At 53.4% G+C, this 14,252-nt stretch overlaps 5 protein-coding genes across 5 annotated transcripts; 4 read left to right on the top strand and 1 right to left on the bottom strand.

Moving 5' to 3' along the window:
* Positions 1 to 510: 510 nt before the first annotated feature.
* On the top strand, positions 511 to 4,334 carry BO94DRAFT_566562 (26S protease regulatory subunit 4; the record flags this gene model as incomplete). The annotated part of the gene is made up of 4 exons (XM_025614564.1): positions 511 to 1,452; positions 1,530 to 1,716; positions 1,808 to 1,903; positions 2,343 to 4,334. 4 exons carry the CDS (start codon positions 511 to 513, stop codon positions 4,139 to 4,141), a joined length of 3,024 nt encoding a protein of 1,007 aa, XP_025466858.1. The 3' UTR covers positions 4,142 to 4,334.
* BO94DRAFT_98602 (uncharacterized protein) lies at positions 4,280 to 5,044 on the top strand. Its single transcript, XM_025617778.1, has 2 exons — positions 4,280 to 4,296; positions 4,346 to 5,044. Exon 2 carries the CDS (start codon positions 4,467 to 4,469, stop codon positions 4,881 to 4,883), a length of 417 nt encoding a protein of 138 aa, XP_025466857.1. The 5' UTR covers positions 4,280 to 4,296; positions 4,346 to 4,466; the 3' UTR covers positions 4,884 to 5,044.
* Positions 5,045 to 5,205: 161 nt separating this feature from the next.
* On the top strand, positions 5,206 to 7,786 carry BO94DRAFT_586397 (DUF803 domain membrane protein; the record flags this gene model as incomplete). The annotated part of the gene is made up of 2 exons (XM_025615761.1): positions 5,206 to 6,217; positions 6,282 to 7,786. 2 exons carry the CDS (start codon positions 5,206 to 5,208, stop codon positions 7,784 to 7,786), a joined length of 2,517 nt encoding a protein of 838 aa, XP_025466856.1.
* An 857-nt stretch (positions 7,787 to 8,643) lies between these two features.
* Positions 8,644 to 11,721, top strand: BO94DRAFT_98566 (putative beta-glucosidase). Its single transcript, XM_025617777.1, has 11 exons — positions 8,644 to 8,911; positions 9,010 to 9,102; positions 9,153 to 9,260; positions 9,320 to 9,396; positions 9,459 to 9,566; positions 9,622 to 9,800; positions 9,849 to 9,917; positions 9,970 to 10,185; positions 10,237 to 10,534; positions 10,586 to 10,824; positions 10,881 to 11,721. The coding sequence occupies exons 1-11, from the start codon at positions 8,734 to 8,736 to the stop codon at positions 11,659 to 11,661; spliced, it is 2,346 nt and encodes a 781-aa protein (XP_025466855.1). The 5' UTR covers positions 8,644 to 8,733; the 3' UTR covers positions 11,662 to 11,721.
* A 229-nt stretch (positions 11,722 to 11,950) lies between these two features.
* On the bottom strand, positions 11,951 to 14,178 carry BO94DRAFT_547015 (uncharacterized protein; the record flags this gene model as incomplete). The annotated part of the gene is made up of 4 exons (XM_025613312.1): positions 11,951 to 13,522; positions 13,589 to 13,714; positions 13,789 to 13,890; positions 14,050 to 14,178. The coding sequence occupies 4 exons, from the start codon at positions 14,176 to 14,178 to the stop codon at positions 11,951 to 11,953; spliced, it is 1,929 nt and encodes a 642-aa protein (XP_025466854.1).
* Positions 14,179 to 14,252: the final 74 nt, after the last annotated feature.

The following is a 14,252-nucleotide window of genomic DNA, read 5'->3' as shown; positions in this document are numbered from 1 at the left end:
AGCTTCCCAGCTGCTCAACTCATCAGCTTCACGCCCTCATCCTCCCTCATCCACCACCCATCTCCTCACGCTATTCACGCATTCCGTGGCTACCCAGAATTATCTCCTACACTCTTGAATAGTCTCCTCTGAAGAGTCTTTTCCCTGTCACATTCTGGGACTATGGTTCGTGGCCAGCCTTCGCCCTTGCCGACAGCTCTTGTCGGCTCCTGATGTCACTTCATCTAACCGATCTCTACAACAGGGTAACCAGCAGTCCAACATCGGCGGAGGCGCCGGTGGCGATGGAAAAGATGAGAAGGACAAGAAGGTATGCATGCCATAAACTCCGAGATGGATGCGGTGGGCTTACAGTACGTTCCTGCGCAGAAGGACAAGCCCAGATACGAACCCCCTCCACCGCCCACGACTCGCATTGGACGTAAGAAGCGCAAGGCTGCAGGTCCGAGTACTGCTTCCAAGCTTCCAGAAATCTTCCCGACATCACGATGCAAATTACGATACCTCCGGATGCAACGGGTCCACGACCATCTGTTGTTAGAGGAGGAATACGTGGAGAACATGGAGCGCCTACGCAAGACTAAGGCCCAGGCTGCACTGGATACTGCGAGCCGTGGTGATCTTGACATCATGGACAGAAACGCCGATGAGAGAAGCCGCGTTGACGACATGAGAGGCAGCCCCATGGGTGTCGGCAACTTAGAAGAGTTGATCGATGACGATCATGCGATTGTCTCGAGCGCGACTGGTCCGGAATACTACGTGTCTATCATGTCGTTTGTGGACAAAGACCTGCTCGAGCCTGGTGCTAGCATACTTCTGCACCACAAGTCGGTCTCGGTCGTCGGTGTGCTCACTGAAGAGTCTGACCCCCTCGTGTCAGTGATGAAGCTCGACAAAGCTCCTACGGAATCATATGCCGATATTGGTGGTTTGGAGACTCAGATTCAAGAAGTCCGCGAGTCTGTCGAGCTTCCACTGCTCCATCCGGAGCTGTATGAGGAGATGGGTATTAAGCCACCTAAAGGTGTGATCCTTTACGGTGCTCCCGGTACCGGAAAGACGCTATTGGCCAAGGCCGTCGCGAACCAAACCAGTGCAACTTTCCTTCGCATTGTTGGTAGCGAGCTGATCCAGAAATACCTTGGAGATGGTCCTCGTCTGGTTCGACAGATTTTCCAGGTTGCGGCTGAGCATGCGCCTTCTATTGTTTTCATTGACGAAATCGATGCGATCGGTACGAAGCGTTATGATTCCACGTCGGGTGGTGAGCGAGAAATCCAGCGTACTATGCTTGAGCTCCTTAACCAACTTGATGGATTCGATGATCGGGGTGATGTCAAGGTTATTATGGCTACGAACAAGATCGAAACGTTGGATCCTGCTCTTATCCGTCCGGGTCGTATTGACAGAAAGATTCTTTTCGAAAACCCCGACCGTAAGTACTTCTCGGTCTATCTCCTCTGCCGGTTTGCTAATGACTTCCAGAAAACACCAAGAAGAAGATCTTTACGTTGCACACTTCCAAGATGTCACTGGGTGATGATGTCGATCTTGATGAGTTTATCAACCAGAAGGATGACCTCTCAGGTGCCGATATTCGGGCTATCTGCACTGAGGCTGGTTTGATGGCTCTGAGAGAGCGCCGGATGAGGGTGCAGATGGACGACTTCCGTGCGGCCAGAGAGCGGATCATGAAGACAAAGCAGGATGGAGGTCCAGTGGAGGGACTGTACTTGTAGACGCCCGGTGTTGATGGTGTACTTAGATCTCTCTTAGGTCTATATATGTAGTGCGGTGAGATTAGGTCAAGAATCTATTCTAGTGTATTCTTACGATGATAGCAGTAGTGGGATTCTGGCGAGGCAATTATGCAAATGCTGTTATAAACCTCTTGACTGCAGTTGCAGGATTTCATGCCATGCAATCAGCAGGGACTACTACTATAGCTGCCATCATGTCTTATAAAATGGACGTAACCGACCGCTCCATAGACTTTGGATCGGTTACCAGTGACATCGGGGCTTGAATCGGTCACTGAGTCAAATGGTTCTAGCTCGAACTGCAGGTGCTCAGAGGCGAATATAATGAGAATGATATAGCCCTATAATCTGATTTCACGTACCATATATCTCTGCCAACCGAATGGCGGACAATATCAAGAACATCTGACTTCGTCCAGCTGCATCGCGGTGACGTCGCAAGGCCAAGTGCTTATCGAGCAGCTTCATTATCTTATCATCACGTGAAAAAGCAAACATTGCAAAGCCCCCAAACCTAACAAACATCAGAACATCATCATCAATGCCATCTGAAGTCATTTCCTTCAAGACTTCTAACAGTTGAAAGACCCAGTGCCATAATGGAAGGTTTTGACGAGGAGGCTTTCAAGAGATTCTTTCCGACCAGTTTTGGCCGACAAGAGAAGAAAGCTGATGTGAACGCGCAGATCGATCGCACCAAGCGCGCAGAAGTATCTGTTAAGCCTGATGGCGACGACGAAAAAGCGGGTTTTATTGAACAGTCAAGCGCTGAGGTGAACACCAAGGCTGCGGAAGAGAATCAGAAGAATGGCTCAGGTAGCGACGATGGGAGCGATGACTCCGATGATAATTCCGATGATGAAGACGAGTTTCCGGTGTCCCATGAACTCACTCTCAAGACACACGACCGCGCAGTGACTACCTTGACCGTGGATCCCTCGGGATCGCGACTGATTACCGGCTCAACTGATTGCACCATCAAGCTACATGACTTTGCGTCCATGACACCATCGACCGTACGCGCATTCAAGTCCGTCGATCCTTCAGCCAAAAAGCAGTCCGCTGCCCAGGAGGCGCATGCCGTGCATTACGCTGCGTTCAACCCCTTGTCCCCTAGCTACGTCCTGGTCGTTTCTGCCACGCCGCAACCGAGAGTTTTGAATCGCGATGGCGATACAATTACCGAGTTCGTGAAGGGTGATATGTACCTGAGAGATCTTCACAACACCAAGGGTCACATTTCTGAGGTGACCAGTGGGGCGTGGTGCCCAACCGATGAGAATTTGTGTGCTACGGCAGGAACAGATAGTACAGTGCGCATCTGGGATGCCAATGTTGGCCGGTCACAAAAGGAGGTAATCGTACACAAGTCGAAGATGGCGGGGTCCGCTGGTCGGAGCAAGATGACCGCTGTTGCATGGGGTACACCAAAGCAGGGTGGCCCTAATGTTCTTGTTGCGGCTGCACTCGATGGTAGCCTGGTGATGTGGGGTGGAAATGGGCCACACACTCGGCCAAGTGCAGAGATTAGGGATGCTCACACTAAGGATACCTGGACGAGTGGAATCGACATAAGCTCGGACGGCAGACTCGTCATTACTAAGGGTGGAGATGACACGATCAAACTTTGGGATACTAGGAAGTTCAAGCAACCCATCACGACGGTCGCCCATCCTTCTAGCACTCGGTATACATCGTCAAATATCATATTCTCGCCGACATCGGCCAATGTCCTTACAGGGTCAGAGACGGGACACCTGCACATCTTGAACCCAGCTACACTGAAGCCGGAGCTGGTCACACCCGTCACCCCAGGATCTCCAGTAATCAGCGTTCTATGGCATGAGAAGATGAACCAGATCATCACCGGCTCAGCAAATGCCGAGACTCATGTTCTGTACAACCCCACTATGTCGACTAAGGGTGCTGCTCTAGTTATGTCCAAGGCCCCGAAACGCCGGCACATCGATGATGACCCGAGCTTGACCATGGACCTTACGCAGGGTATCTCTGGGGATTCTGTGGTTGTCGGGTCCAATGGTGTCCCTCATTACAGCTCAGCCACCTGGTCCGCTCGTCATCCGACTATTGGACTAACGGCGTCTGGTCGTCCGAGGGATCCACGGAGACCTCACCTGCCGGCCCAGACACCTTTCGCAAAGTCGCAGCCCGATGAGAAACATATCCGGGAGAATATTCCCCTCAGTTCCATGCGGGATGAGGATCCTCGGGAGGCTTTGCTAAAATATGCAGACAAGGCCCAAAAAGACCCAATCTTCACCAAGGCGTGGAAAGAAACACAGCCTACGCCCATCTATCGGGACATCAGTGATGATGAGGGCGAACAGGGCCCTGATAAGAAGAGGGCAAAGCGTTAAAACATTGCGATGGATTGGAATCGATAGATCTACTTATTCAATTGTAAGGCTGTTCAGAATGATGTGGACAAGCCGCAGCAATCTGGAACATGTGTACATATATATTTGGAGCAAGGGCGGGCGTTGAGCGTGACTTGCCCCTTGAGGCCGATAAAGTGTGTTAATAATCAACCGCCTCAAACCATATTCTAACAAACAAAACAGATACCCGGCAGGAGGAATTTTAAAATTGTAGTCATCATCGTGCAGATTGGAAAGTGTAGTTGTCAGTTGTCCGAATGGGCGCTTGCTCGATGACGTTGAAGGGGCAGCTGGGTGGGCCACGATGAACAGTCGACCATTCTCCGGATCGCCCATTCTGGCTTGTCCCTACGAGGCATGCAGGCCAATGATTCCACGACTGCACATCGATAGTCTGCAGCCTCTCTGGCTTTTGTTTCGCGCCAAATCTCACACGATGCTGCGCTTGATCTTGGTTCTGCCATCCCCCGACTTGAGTAGGCTTGCACGTGCAACTGGCCGTATCCAAGCGACTTTTAAGCCCGGGTTAGTAGGAACTGCGACTAGTTCTCTCGCGCCGGTTCTCTCGGCATCTCCTTCTTCCTCCTCCCCCCGTCCCAAACCTCCGTCCCCAACTCTCCTCTTCATCCGTGCACGACAGAACGATCGGATCTCGCTCGCTGTCGACGGGCATCCGTACTACCGCCTTTGTGGCCCTGCTGGAGTCTCTTGTCTTTGGTGATAATCAGACTCCCGAGCTTGGACTTTACCGCTAGGGGATACAGAATGCGGTGGCTCACAGCAGCATGAACCCCTGCCCCAAAGCTGATGCCACCATTTGAAGCATTATATTTTGTGAAAGCTTCCAGGGTTTTGCCTTGATTACAGTCAATCTCTCGGACGATCCGTGCCGATTTTTCGACGACCGGAGACTTTCCGGATCCTACGGTCAGGATTTCATCGATAGCGGCGGACCTTTCGGCACCTCCTTTTCCTTTCGCGCCTGCCCTTTATTTAGGCCTACCTTGCGCCCCGAATTTTCCTGGACCAACCTCTTATCGCGGATGGCTTACTTGCAAGAGGTGCCCCTGGCAGCAGTTCTGCTCACCGCGCTCGCCTCTTCCGCTATTCCCTCGCCTCCGCCCACGCCGTATCACTTCCCTTCCTCGTCCCAACCTTCACCTACGTTCACACCAAGCCCCGGATCGGATGATGGCGGAGGCGGAAGCGGCGGAGGAATGCACGAATGGTCGTCCCTGATCGGGATCGTGACCGCGCTGGCAGGCAATGTGTTGATCTCCTTGGCTCTCAACATCCAGCGTTATGCTCACATCCGCATCGATAAGGAGTGGGAGCAGGACAAGTTAAAGCAGGAGCTAGATTGGAAACGCACAAACCATGGCCATAACAGCACAGGCGCATATGGGACTGTCGATGACAGCGACTTTGACGGAGAAGTAAGACAAGGAAGGAATTATGTGTCTCTACAGGGTCGTTATCGCGACGAATCTCCAAGTTCCGAGCCAGAGCATTATGAGGAACCCCGCGGCCACTCCGGACGGAATGGCCGTTATCGGGACGACGACACGGATTCACAGGATCATATGCAAGATTCCATGATATCTGACCGGACTGCAAGACCAGGCAGTGATCGATTGCGCCGAAAATCGTACCTTCGTTCTCCATACTGGTGGGCAGGAATTGTGCTCATGTCTCTTGGCGAGGTCGGAAATTTTATGGCCTATGGATTTGCTCCGGCATCTATCGTGTCACCATTAGGCGTTGTCGCTCTCATCTCGAACTGCGTAATTGCGCCTATCATGCTCAAGGAGAAATTCAGGCAGCGCGACTTGTGGGGAGTTCTTATCGCCATCGCGGGGGCGGCAGTGGTTGTTCTGAGCGCTAACTCCTCGGAAGAGAAGATCGGTCCCCATGACATCTGGGAGATGATCACGCGCTGGGAATTCGAGCTGTACATGGGCGTCTCTGCTGGATTGATTGTCGGGCTGATGTACATAAGCGGCAAGTATGGGTCGCGATCAATCCTGATCGACGTTGGATTGGTGGCACTATTCGGTACGTCTCAATATATTCCTACCTTGACATGCTACTTCAGGGACTGATTGCTTATTCTCACTAGGTGGGTATACTGCGTTGTCGACAAAGGGTGTCTCGTCACTACTGTCCTTCACGCTGTGGCATGTTATCACGTTCCCGGTGACCTACCTACTGGTCTTTGTCCTTGTGTTTAGCGCCCTTATGCAGATTCGGTACATTAATCGAGCTCTGCAACGATTCGATTCCACCCAAGTTATCCCAACTCAGTTTGTGCTTTTCACGCTCTCCGTGATCATCGGAAGTGCCGTGCTGTATCGGGACTTCGAGTCGTTTACCGCCGAGCGTGGAAGCAAGTTTGTGGGTGGTTGTCTTCTAACATTCCTGGGGGTTTACTTTATCACCAGTGGTCGGGTTCGTGCAGACAATGAGTCTTCCTTCTCTGTTGATGACGAAGAAGAGGCTATTGGTCTGCTGGCAGGAGAACGCTATCGTGATAGCGTGGATATGCCGCCTCCTGGTCCGCAAGGAAAAGTCCATAAGACCGGGCGGAGGCTTCATACCGCCTCTGATGATCTCCTACAGTCTCCTTCAGGGTCGCTCCTTAGTCACGGCATTGAAGATGTAGACGATAACCAGCGGACTCCCAGGGGAATCTTGTCAGTTGCACCATCTTCCCCAGGCGGGTCGTTGACCGCCGATTCTCTCGAACAACCGTCTTCTGAGCCTTCGTCGCCCTTGCATGCTCGCTCGCTTTTGACGAATCCATGGGCAGACACTTTAGAATCGGCCATTCAGACGCCGAATACCGAGCCTGCAATTATCCACCGTCCTGCCACACCCCCAACACAATCGACACATGCCGCGCATGAGTCGCCATTTCTTCTCCGCTTTCCTCCTGCCCCTGGCGCCGAGGATGGTGATCTGGAAGGTCCAACCCCCGGACATGGACGGACGGCATCAAATATCCGAAGAGCCGTCGTGCCGCAGACTCCACCAGCCCGGCATTTACGCAATTCCATATCAAAGTTCTCTCCTGGGCCCCTTCTTCCGACGATATCGGCTGGATTCAGTGCGGTGGTGGCTGAAACGCTTCGCCGCGGCGAGATTAGCCCTAGCAAAGGACGGAGACTGCAACACCGGATGGGCCGGAGAAAACAGCTGAGTACGACTGTTTTGGAAGGATTCCCTCGCCATAGGGGCCGGGACGCGAGAGAGCCGGAATACGATTCGGATGGGAATGGTGAAGATGGTCATGACCTTCGATTCCCCGTACCTAGCGGTCGACTTCGATCTTCTGGCGACCTTGCCACCGCTCCATTGAGTACCGGGAACTTGACTCCTGGGGTTAATTCCGAAGACGGACCTAGCATTCCGCGCGCAAATGATGCCACCTCACTCTCGCGGCTTCGGAGTCTAAGTGACTCGTGGAGCGGAGGTCTAGCCTGGCTCGGTGGCGTTCTCCACAAGCCTGGTGCGAATAGAGGGTCGGGGAATACGACGAGCATCCGAGAGAATGAACATGAACATAGCATGGACACTCAGGGTAACCAAGAAGGGCAGGTTACCGACGCAGATACGCGGGCGTAGATTGAGCTCTTGACGGTGACGGGCTCACACTTCTTGTTAGTACATACTTTTCTTTTCCTATAGATAATGCACGGGGTGGGGGCTGTCTCATAATACCGAGAGCATTAGCGTTCTTCCACTATATAGTTGTTTAATCAAACCTGTGAAAGGGGGGGACTTGTCAGCAGCTTGATGCTCGAGTAGCGGTTCCAGTACGTACGTATGATGGGTGTGAGGGAGAAGAAGAGGGAGGATGTGGAACCTCCTATCTACTAGTATTGGTCTACAACCGTCGGCCTGACATGGTCGTCTGGTGAGTTTTTTCAGACTTCTTCAGCTAGGCCACTATGGCTTAATATCGGGACGGGCCATATTGACATCCTGCTTGGTTCCGCCAGGCCCGCAGCAAGGCGACGATAGGTGGAGAAAGAGCAGCATGCAGCCGGGAGGTCCGCACCGGATCCCTCTGCACCATGGCATGGATCACCTTAGGGCCCTCGCCGAGATTGCTACCCCTCCTGACTTTAGCCGTCATCCTGGCCGGGAAATTGCTCTATCTACTCCAATCTACCACCGACCTCTCGAGCTGGCCACTCAGGATGCTCGGCTTCAGCTCCCTGATGCTGTCAATGTCCCTCATTCGTTGCTCCTCCCACGCTCCATTGCCACCGGACATCTTGGATCCTGGGCTCATCTCCGAACTGATCGCATGAGCAGCCTAAATTATACCGGTTTCCTGTCCGTTGCTGCCGAAGGAGCTGTTTTGCTTTTTTCTTTTTTCTTTTCATATTATCTGTAGCTCCGCTTGGTAGCCCACTGGGGGAATCTGGTGCTTGCAATGACGTTAAATACCGAGGGGATGCCTCCCTCCTCAAGTTCCTCTGGTGTTTTTCTAATACCTACCTGGACAGGCTCACTCGTTACTAAGGAGCTGGGAGGGCTGCATTTTAGCTCTTTATTCAATCAACATGGTAGCCGGTCTCCTCACAAAGGGGCTTCTGCTCCTCCAACTCGCGTCTGGGTTGATGGCAGCGCAGAATGCCTCGAGACCGCTCTACAAGAACCCCAATGCTCCAGTGGAGGCGCGGGTCTCTGATCTGCTGGGTCGGATGACTGTCCAGGATAAGATGGCTCAATTGATCCAGGGTGCGTACTCTTCCGGGGAGGTGCAGACGCGACTATGAGCGGAATAATTTGTCGCACCTTGCTTACAATCGCATTGACTAATGCTATCTACACTGTAGGAGATATCAGCAATTGGATGGATACCACGACCGGCGCATTCAATTACACAGGTCTGGTGGAGAACATGGACTCAAAGGCTGGAATGTTTTATGGTATGGAACTCCTGTGAATCTCACCTCGGCCAAACGGTTAACAATTTTAGTGGGATATGCTGTCCCCTGGGACTGGCTTTCGACCAACATCAAGAGAGCGCAAGACTACCTGCTCCAGAACACGACTCTTGGGATTCCCGCACTGGTTCAGACGGAGGGTACGTCTATCGATGTTTATTTCCACTGCTAGCTGTACTAACAGGTGGTCGACATCTAGGTATCCATGGTTTCCTGCTCGAGAACGCGACTATCTACAACTCCCCGATTGGGTACGCATGTTCTTTCAATACAGAGGTAAACTTGCGCTTCCCACATTACATTGCCCCCAGCATGTAGGCTGATGCATCGTAATACAGCTGGTCCAGAAAATGGGTCGACTCATTGCGCAAGAAGCTCGTGCTGTTGGTGCCACCCAACTGTTTGCGCCGCTGGCTGATCTGGCACGCGAGCTTCGATATGGTCGGGTAAGGATAGCAATATACATAGCACAAAGGAGTATCTGACAAAGCCGCACTTTAGGTTGAGGAAACATTCTCGGAGGATTCATACCTCGCTGGTGAAATGGCCTACAGCTACATCAAGGGCCTGCAGAGTCTCAACGTGTCTGCTACCGTCAAGCACTTTGTGGGATATAGTTTGCCTGAGCAGGGGTTGAACACTGCGCCCGTCCAAGGAGGAGAGAGATATCTGCGCTCTACGTATGTGTGCAAACCTTGAGGTCGAAGATACATGTCTAACTTGAATAGCTGGCTGCCGTCCTTCAAGAGAGCCATCGTGGATGCCGGTGTGTGGAGCGTCATGAGTGCATACCACGCGTAAGTGCCTGCCATTGACGGAAGTCGCTTATCTGCTTACACTAGACCCTAGATACGATGGTATCCCTGCAGTGGCCGACTGGTACGCCCTGACGAAGATTCTCAGAGAGGAATGGGGCTACAAATACTGGGTCTTTAGTGATTCCGGTGCCACCGACAGACTGTGCACGGCTTTCAAGCTCTGCAGGAGCTCTCCAATTGATATGGAGGCCGTGACTATGATGGCACTGCCCGCTGGCAACGACGTCGAAATGGGTGGAGGTTCATAGTGAGTCGATGAAAAAACAGCAGCTTGTCAATACTGCTAACATGCGCGCAGTAACTTCCAGAAGATCCCCGAGCTCGTAGAGTCAGGCCAGCTGGACATCGACATCGTCAACACCGCCGTATCCAGAGTACTCAGAGCCAAGTTCGAAATGGGCCTCTTCGAGAACCCATACCCTGCTGCTCCCCAGTCGGAGTGGTCCAACCTGATCCACACCCCAGAGGCAATCGAGCTTGCGCGAACCCTAGACAAGGAGTCCATCGTGTTACTGGAGAACCATAATACTACCCTCCCGCTGAAGAAGAGCGGCAACATCGCCGTGCTTGGACCCATGGCGCATGGATACATGAACGTGAGACACCATTCCTCCCCCCCATCCAAGCCACCACACTAACCCACCCAGTACGGCGACTACGTGATCTACGGAAGTCAATGGCGCGGCGTCACTCCCCTCGACGGCATCAAAGCCGCCGTCGGCGACTCCGCCACAATTCACTACGCCCAAGGCTGCGAACGCTGGAGCAACGACGAATCCGGGTTCGATGAAGCCATCGCGGCCGCGAAGAAATCCGACGTCGCCATCGTAGTGGTAGGCACCTGGTCTCGAGACCAGACCGAGCTCTGGGAGAACTACAACGCCACGTACAACCCCCTCTCCTCCCTTCTCCCATCAAACCACCCAACTAACCATCCCACAGAACCGGCGAACACGTCGACCTCGACGACCTCTCCCTCGTAGGCGCCCAAGGCCCCCTCATCCGCGCCATCCGCGACACCGGCATCCCCACCATCGTCGTCCTCTCCAGCGGAAAGCCCCTAACAGACGTAACCTGGATCTCCAACAGCACCTCCGCGCTCCTCCAACACTTCTACCCATCCGAACAAGGCGGGAACGCACTCGCAGACGTCCTCTTCGGAGACTACAACCCATCCGGCAAACTCTCCGTCTCCTTCCCCCATTTCGTCGGCGACCTCCCCATCTACTACGACTACCTGAACTCAGCGCGCAACATCGGCGACGCAGGACACGCCTACGCCAACGGCACATTGGACTTCGGGCACCAATACGTCCTCGGCGATCCTCACGCCGTGTATCCCTTCGGATACGGGAAGAGTTATTCCTCGTTCGAGTACTCGAATCTGCGACTAAGCAAGACGAATGTCACGGTGAAGGACACGGTGAGTGTTAGTGTTGATGTGAAGAATCTGGATCAGATGAGGGAGGCTACGGAGGTGGTGCAGGTTTATGTGGTGGATGAGATTGCGTCGGTGGTGGTGGCGAATCGGTTGCTTAAGGGGTTTGAGAAGGTGGTTATTCCGGCCGGGGGGAGTAAGAGTGTCACGGTGGATATTAAGGTTGAGGATTTGGGGCTGTGGAATGTTTCGATGAAGTATGTGGTTGAGAAGGGGGCGTTTGGGGTTTTGGTCGGGAGTAGTTCGTTGGATATTAGGGGGAGTGCGGTGTTTTATGTTGAGTAGGGAGGGAGGGGGTGGTTGGTTGGTGGGTTGTATGGTTGGTGGAGAAGGAAAGAGGATGGATGAGGTGGGTAAGGGGAGGGAATGTGTAGTATTAATTCTGACAGATAAAGCTCATTTCAGTTCACTTCACTTCGTGTGCTTGCTTTTGTGGTAATGACATAGAATATCAGAGTGATTGTGCCGCGGAGTAGGGATAAGAATGAACAGAATAATAGCTCGGGAGAGAGACAGTAAAAGGCAGCTGAGCTACAATAAGGCTATGGATAGAAACAAGCAATCGCCGCGCTAATCACTGATCCGATACCTCCCGTTCGTTGTTCGAGTTATCCGCTGTTGACGTCTCTCCCCCTGTTTTGGATTGAGTGTCTTCTGTATCTGCCAGAGTGCTTGGTCTTCGGACAGGTTGAGGTTGACCAGAAGATGTGGTAGCCGAGCTACCTGCCCCTGCTGTTGCTCGTCGGGTTTTGGCGCCCTCCTTCAGCTTTTCCCATCGTTCTCGATAACGACCGAGGACGTCCCGCAGCTTGTCGTTCTCGCGACCTACTTTGTTGAGTTCCTTCTCGCCGCGTCGGACCATTTCTTCGAGCTCTTTGATCCGCTGCTCCTGCTCTGCGATGGGGGGTGATGAAAGGCCGCCGGTGACGGTTGATGCAGCCACAGATGGAAGTTGGGACGGATGCTCGACAGGCGAGATGGTCTGATGGTGCATTGCTTTCAGGGACTGCTGCAGGGCGATGGAGGATGACTGCGCGTTGACCTCCCACATGTGCAGGCGCTTGGATAGTGTGTCGGATAAATGTCTCAGGGCCTGGTTTTCCATTTGCAGTTCCTCCATAGTTTTCGGATTTTGGAGACTGTTGAACTTGTCGCCGGTTCGGGCCGCCTTGCCTTGCGCTCCGGATAGGCTTTGGCGCATTTCTGGAGATGGTGGGGTCTCGCGTGCGTCCACGAAGTCCTCGTCGCCGTCCTCGAAACTGCTTCGTCGAGCCTCCTTTTCTGCTCTTGTCAGGATCCCCGCGTATGAGACTGTCCCGCCGGTCGTGGGCACGACGTAGAACGATTCCGCTGTACTTCCTGTTGTACTGCCTGTTGTATCTTTGATCGCTTGTAGGGCTGCACGTGAGAATATCCTATTGATATCCGGCTCGGCAGACTGAGATGGCCGATCAGATATAGCGTTGTAGCGATCTGTCTTGGTGTCCGGGGCGGATTTGCGGCTGGTGGGTTCGGAAGCTTCGGAGCCTAGAGGGAGACCCGCAAATGCCAATGGTGCAGAGATCTTGGAGATCAGGCCTTCAAAGGTGGAATAGAACTTCTGGAAAGGCTGTTCTTCCGTGAGCGGGGCTCGAGCCTTCGGGCGCACGGGCTCAGAATGCTCCGGAGGGGCGAATTGCTGCGACGTGATATCGGTAGGACTGGGTGCTGGCGGGGTCCAAGATTGCTTTGACACAGAGATACGATTCAGACGCTCCTTGGTCCCTTGCATTTGAGCGCCCCGCAGTCGTGACTCGCTCGTTCTGACCTTCGTCGGTCCCTCAGTCATTTTTGCTCCTGCTTGCTGAGGAGTGATTGTCGGCGATGCCGGAGAGGCGCGGCGTGGCTGCGAGGGGATGCCTCGTGCTGATGCAAGGTTGCTGACAATGGAGGACGATTCCCTTGATGGTAGACGAGGATGTCCGGATAGCCTTGGGGGCTGTTGTTGATCTGCAGCAGATGCGGACGATCTCGTCCCCGATTCCGTCGCCAGTAGTTGGGCATTTGCATTGGCACTCGCGGTGCTGGGAGGGTTTTCATGCTGAAACCGTAGAATCTGGGCGAGCTTCTTGTGGTGTTGTTCGAGCAATTGAAGGGTCCGCAAGGCCTGCGCAGCCCAGGGAATGTGTCAGCCTTCGGTGGCTGTAGAACCACGAACGCGCCAGACACGCACCTCTTGATCAGAGCTCTTCTGGGCCGCAGTCGCAAATTCACCTGCAGCTAAATCATGTTCTTCGCTGGCAGCTACAGGATTCGACTTGCGAGTCTCGAGAACTGCATTGCGAGCGTGGGTATGAGCCTTTCCGAAGGGGGTTGTCAGGCCGGGATTACAACGCAGGAGGCTGCCAGCAGACCGTGTAAACGAAGACTTACCAACGTGAGAGGAGCGGCCTCCATGGCTACGGATGTCTCGGTACCCTGTAGAGAGGGGATCTTCCTGCCAACCTCCAAACCGACGCGGTTCTTTTCCTGAATCTGGGGAAAGAAGGAGATTGGGGAAGATAAGGGCTGGAGAAGAGGCTATCGCTCAGTGACGACATCCCCTCACCGCTTCGGGCAGATCACGGGGTCGTACCAATGGAACGGTAACATTACCGCCCCTCTCGCCAGCGAAGCGTCCATGGAACCACTGACCCCCTGATCCCGGCGTTGGCGGTAAGTACCGTCATGACTATGACACGCTAATACACGGTGACAGCTCCGCCGCCGCGGCAGTTCTATAATTATCCTGCAGCCGATAGGAGGTTGCACCACTTTAACCATGATAAATTAAGGATCGGAAGCTGGAGAAGAGCCAAGCAGAGTACGACAAACCACTACGGTTTAAGAGACAGCAG

Source organism: Aspergillus sclerotioniger (assembly GCF_003184525.1).
Source record: "Aspergillus sclerotioniger CBS 115572 chromosome Unknown BO94scaffold_16, whole genome shotgun sequence".
NCBI lineage: Eukaryota > Fungi > Ascomycota > Eurotiomycetes > Eurotiales > Aspergillaceae > Aspergillus > Aspergillus sclerotioniger.
Note: the sequence above shows the minus strand (reverse complement) of the source record. Positions and strands in the feature narration are given on the sequence as shown.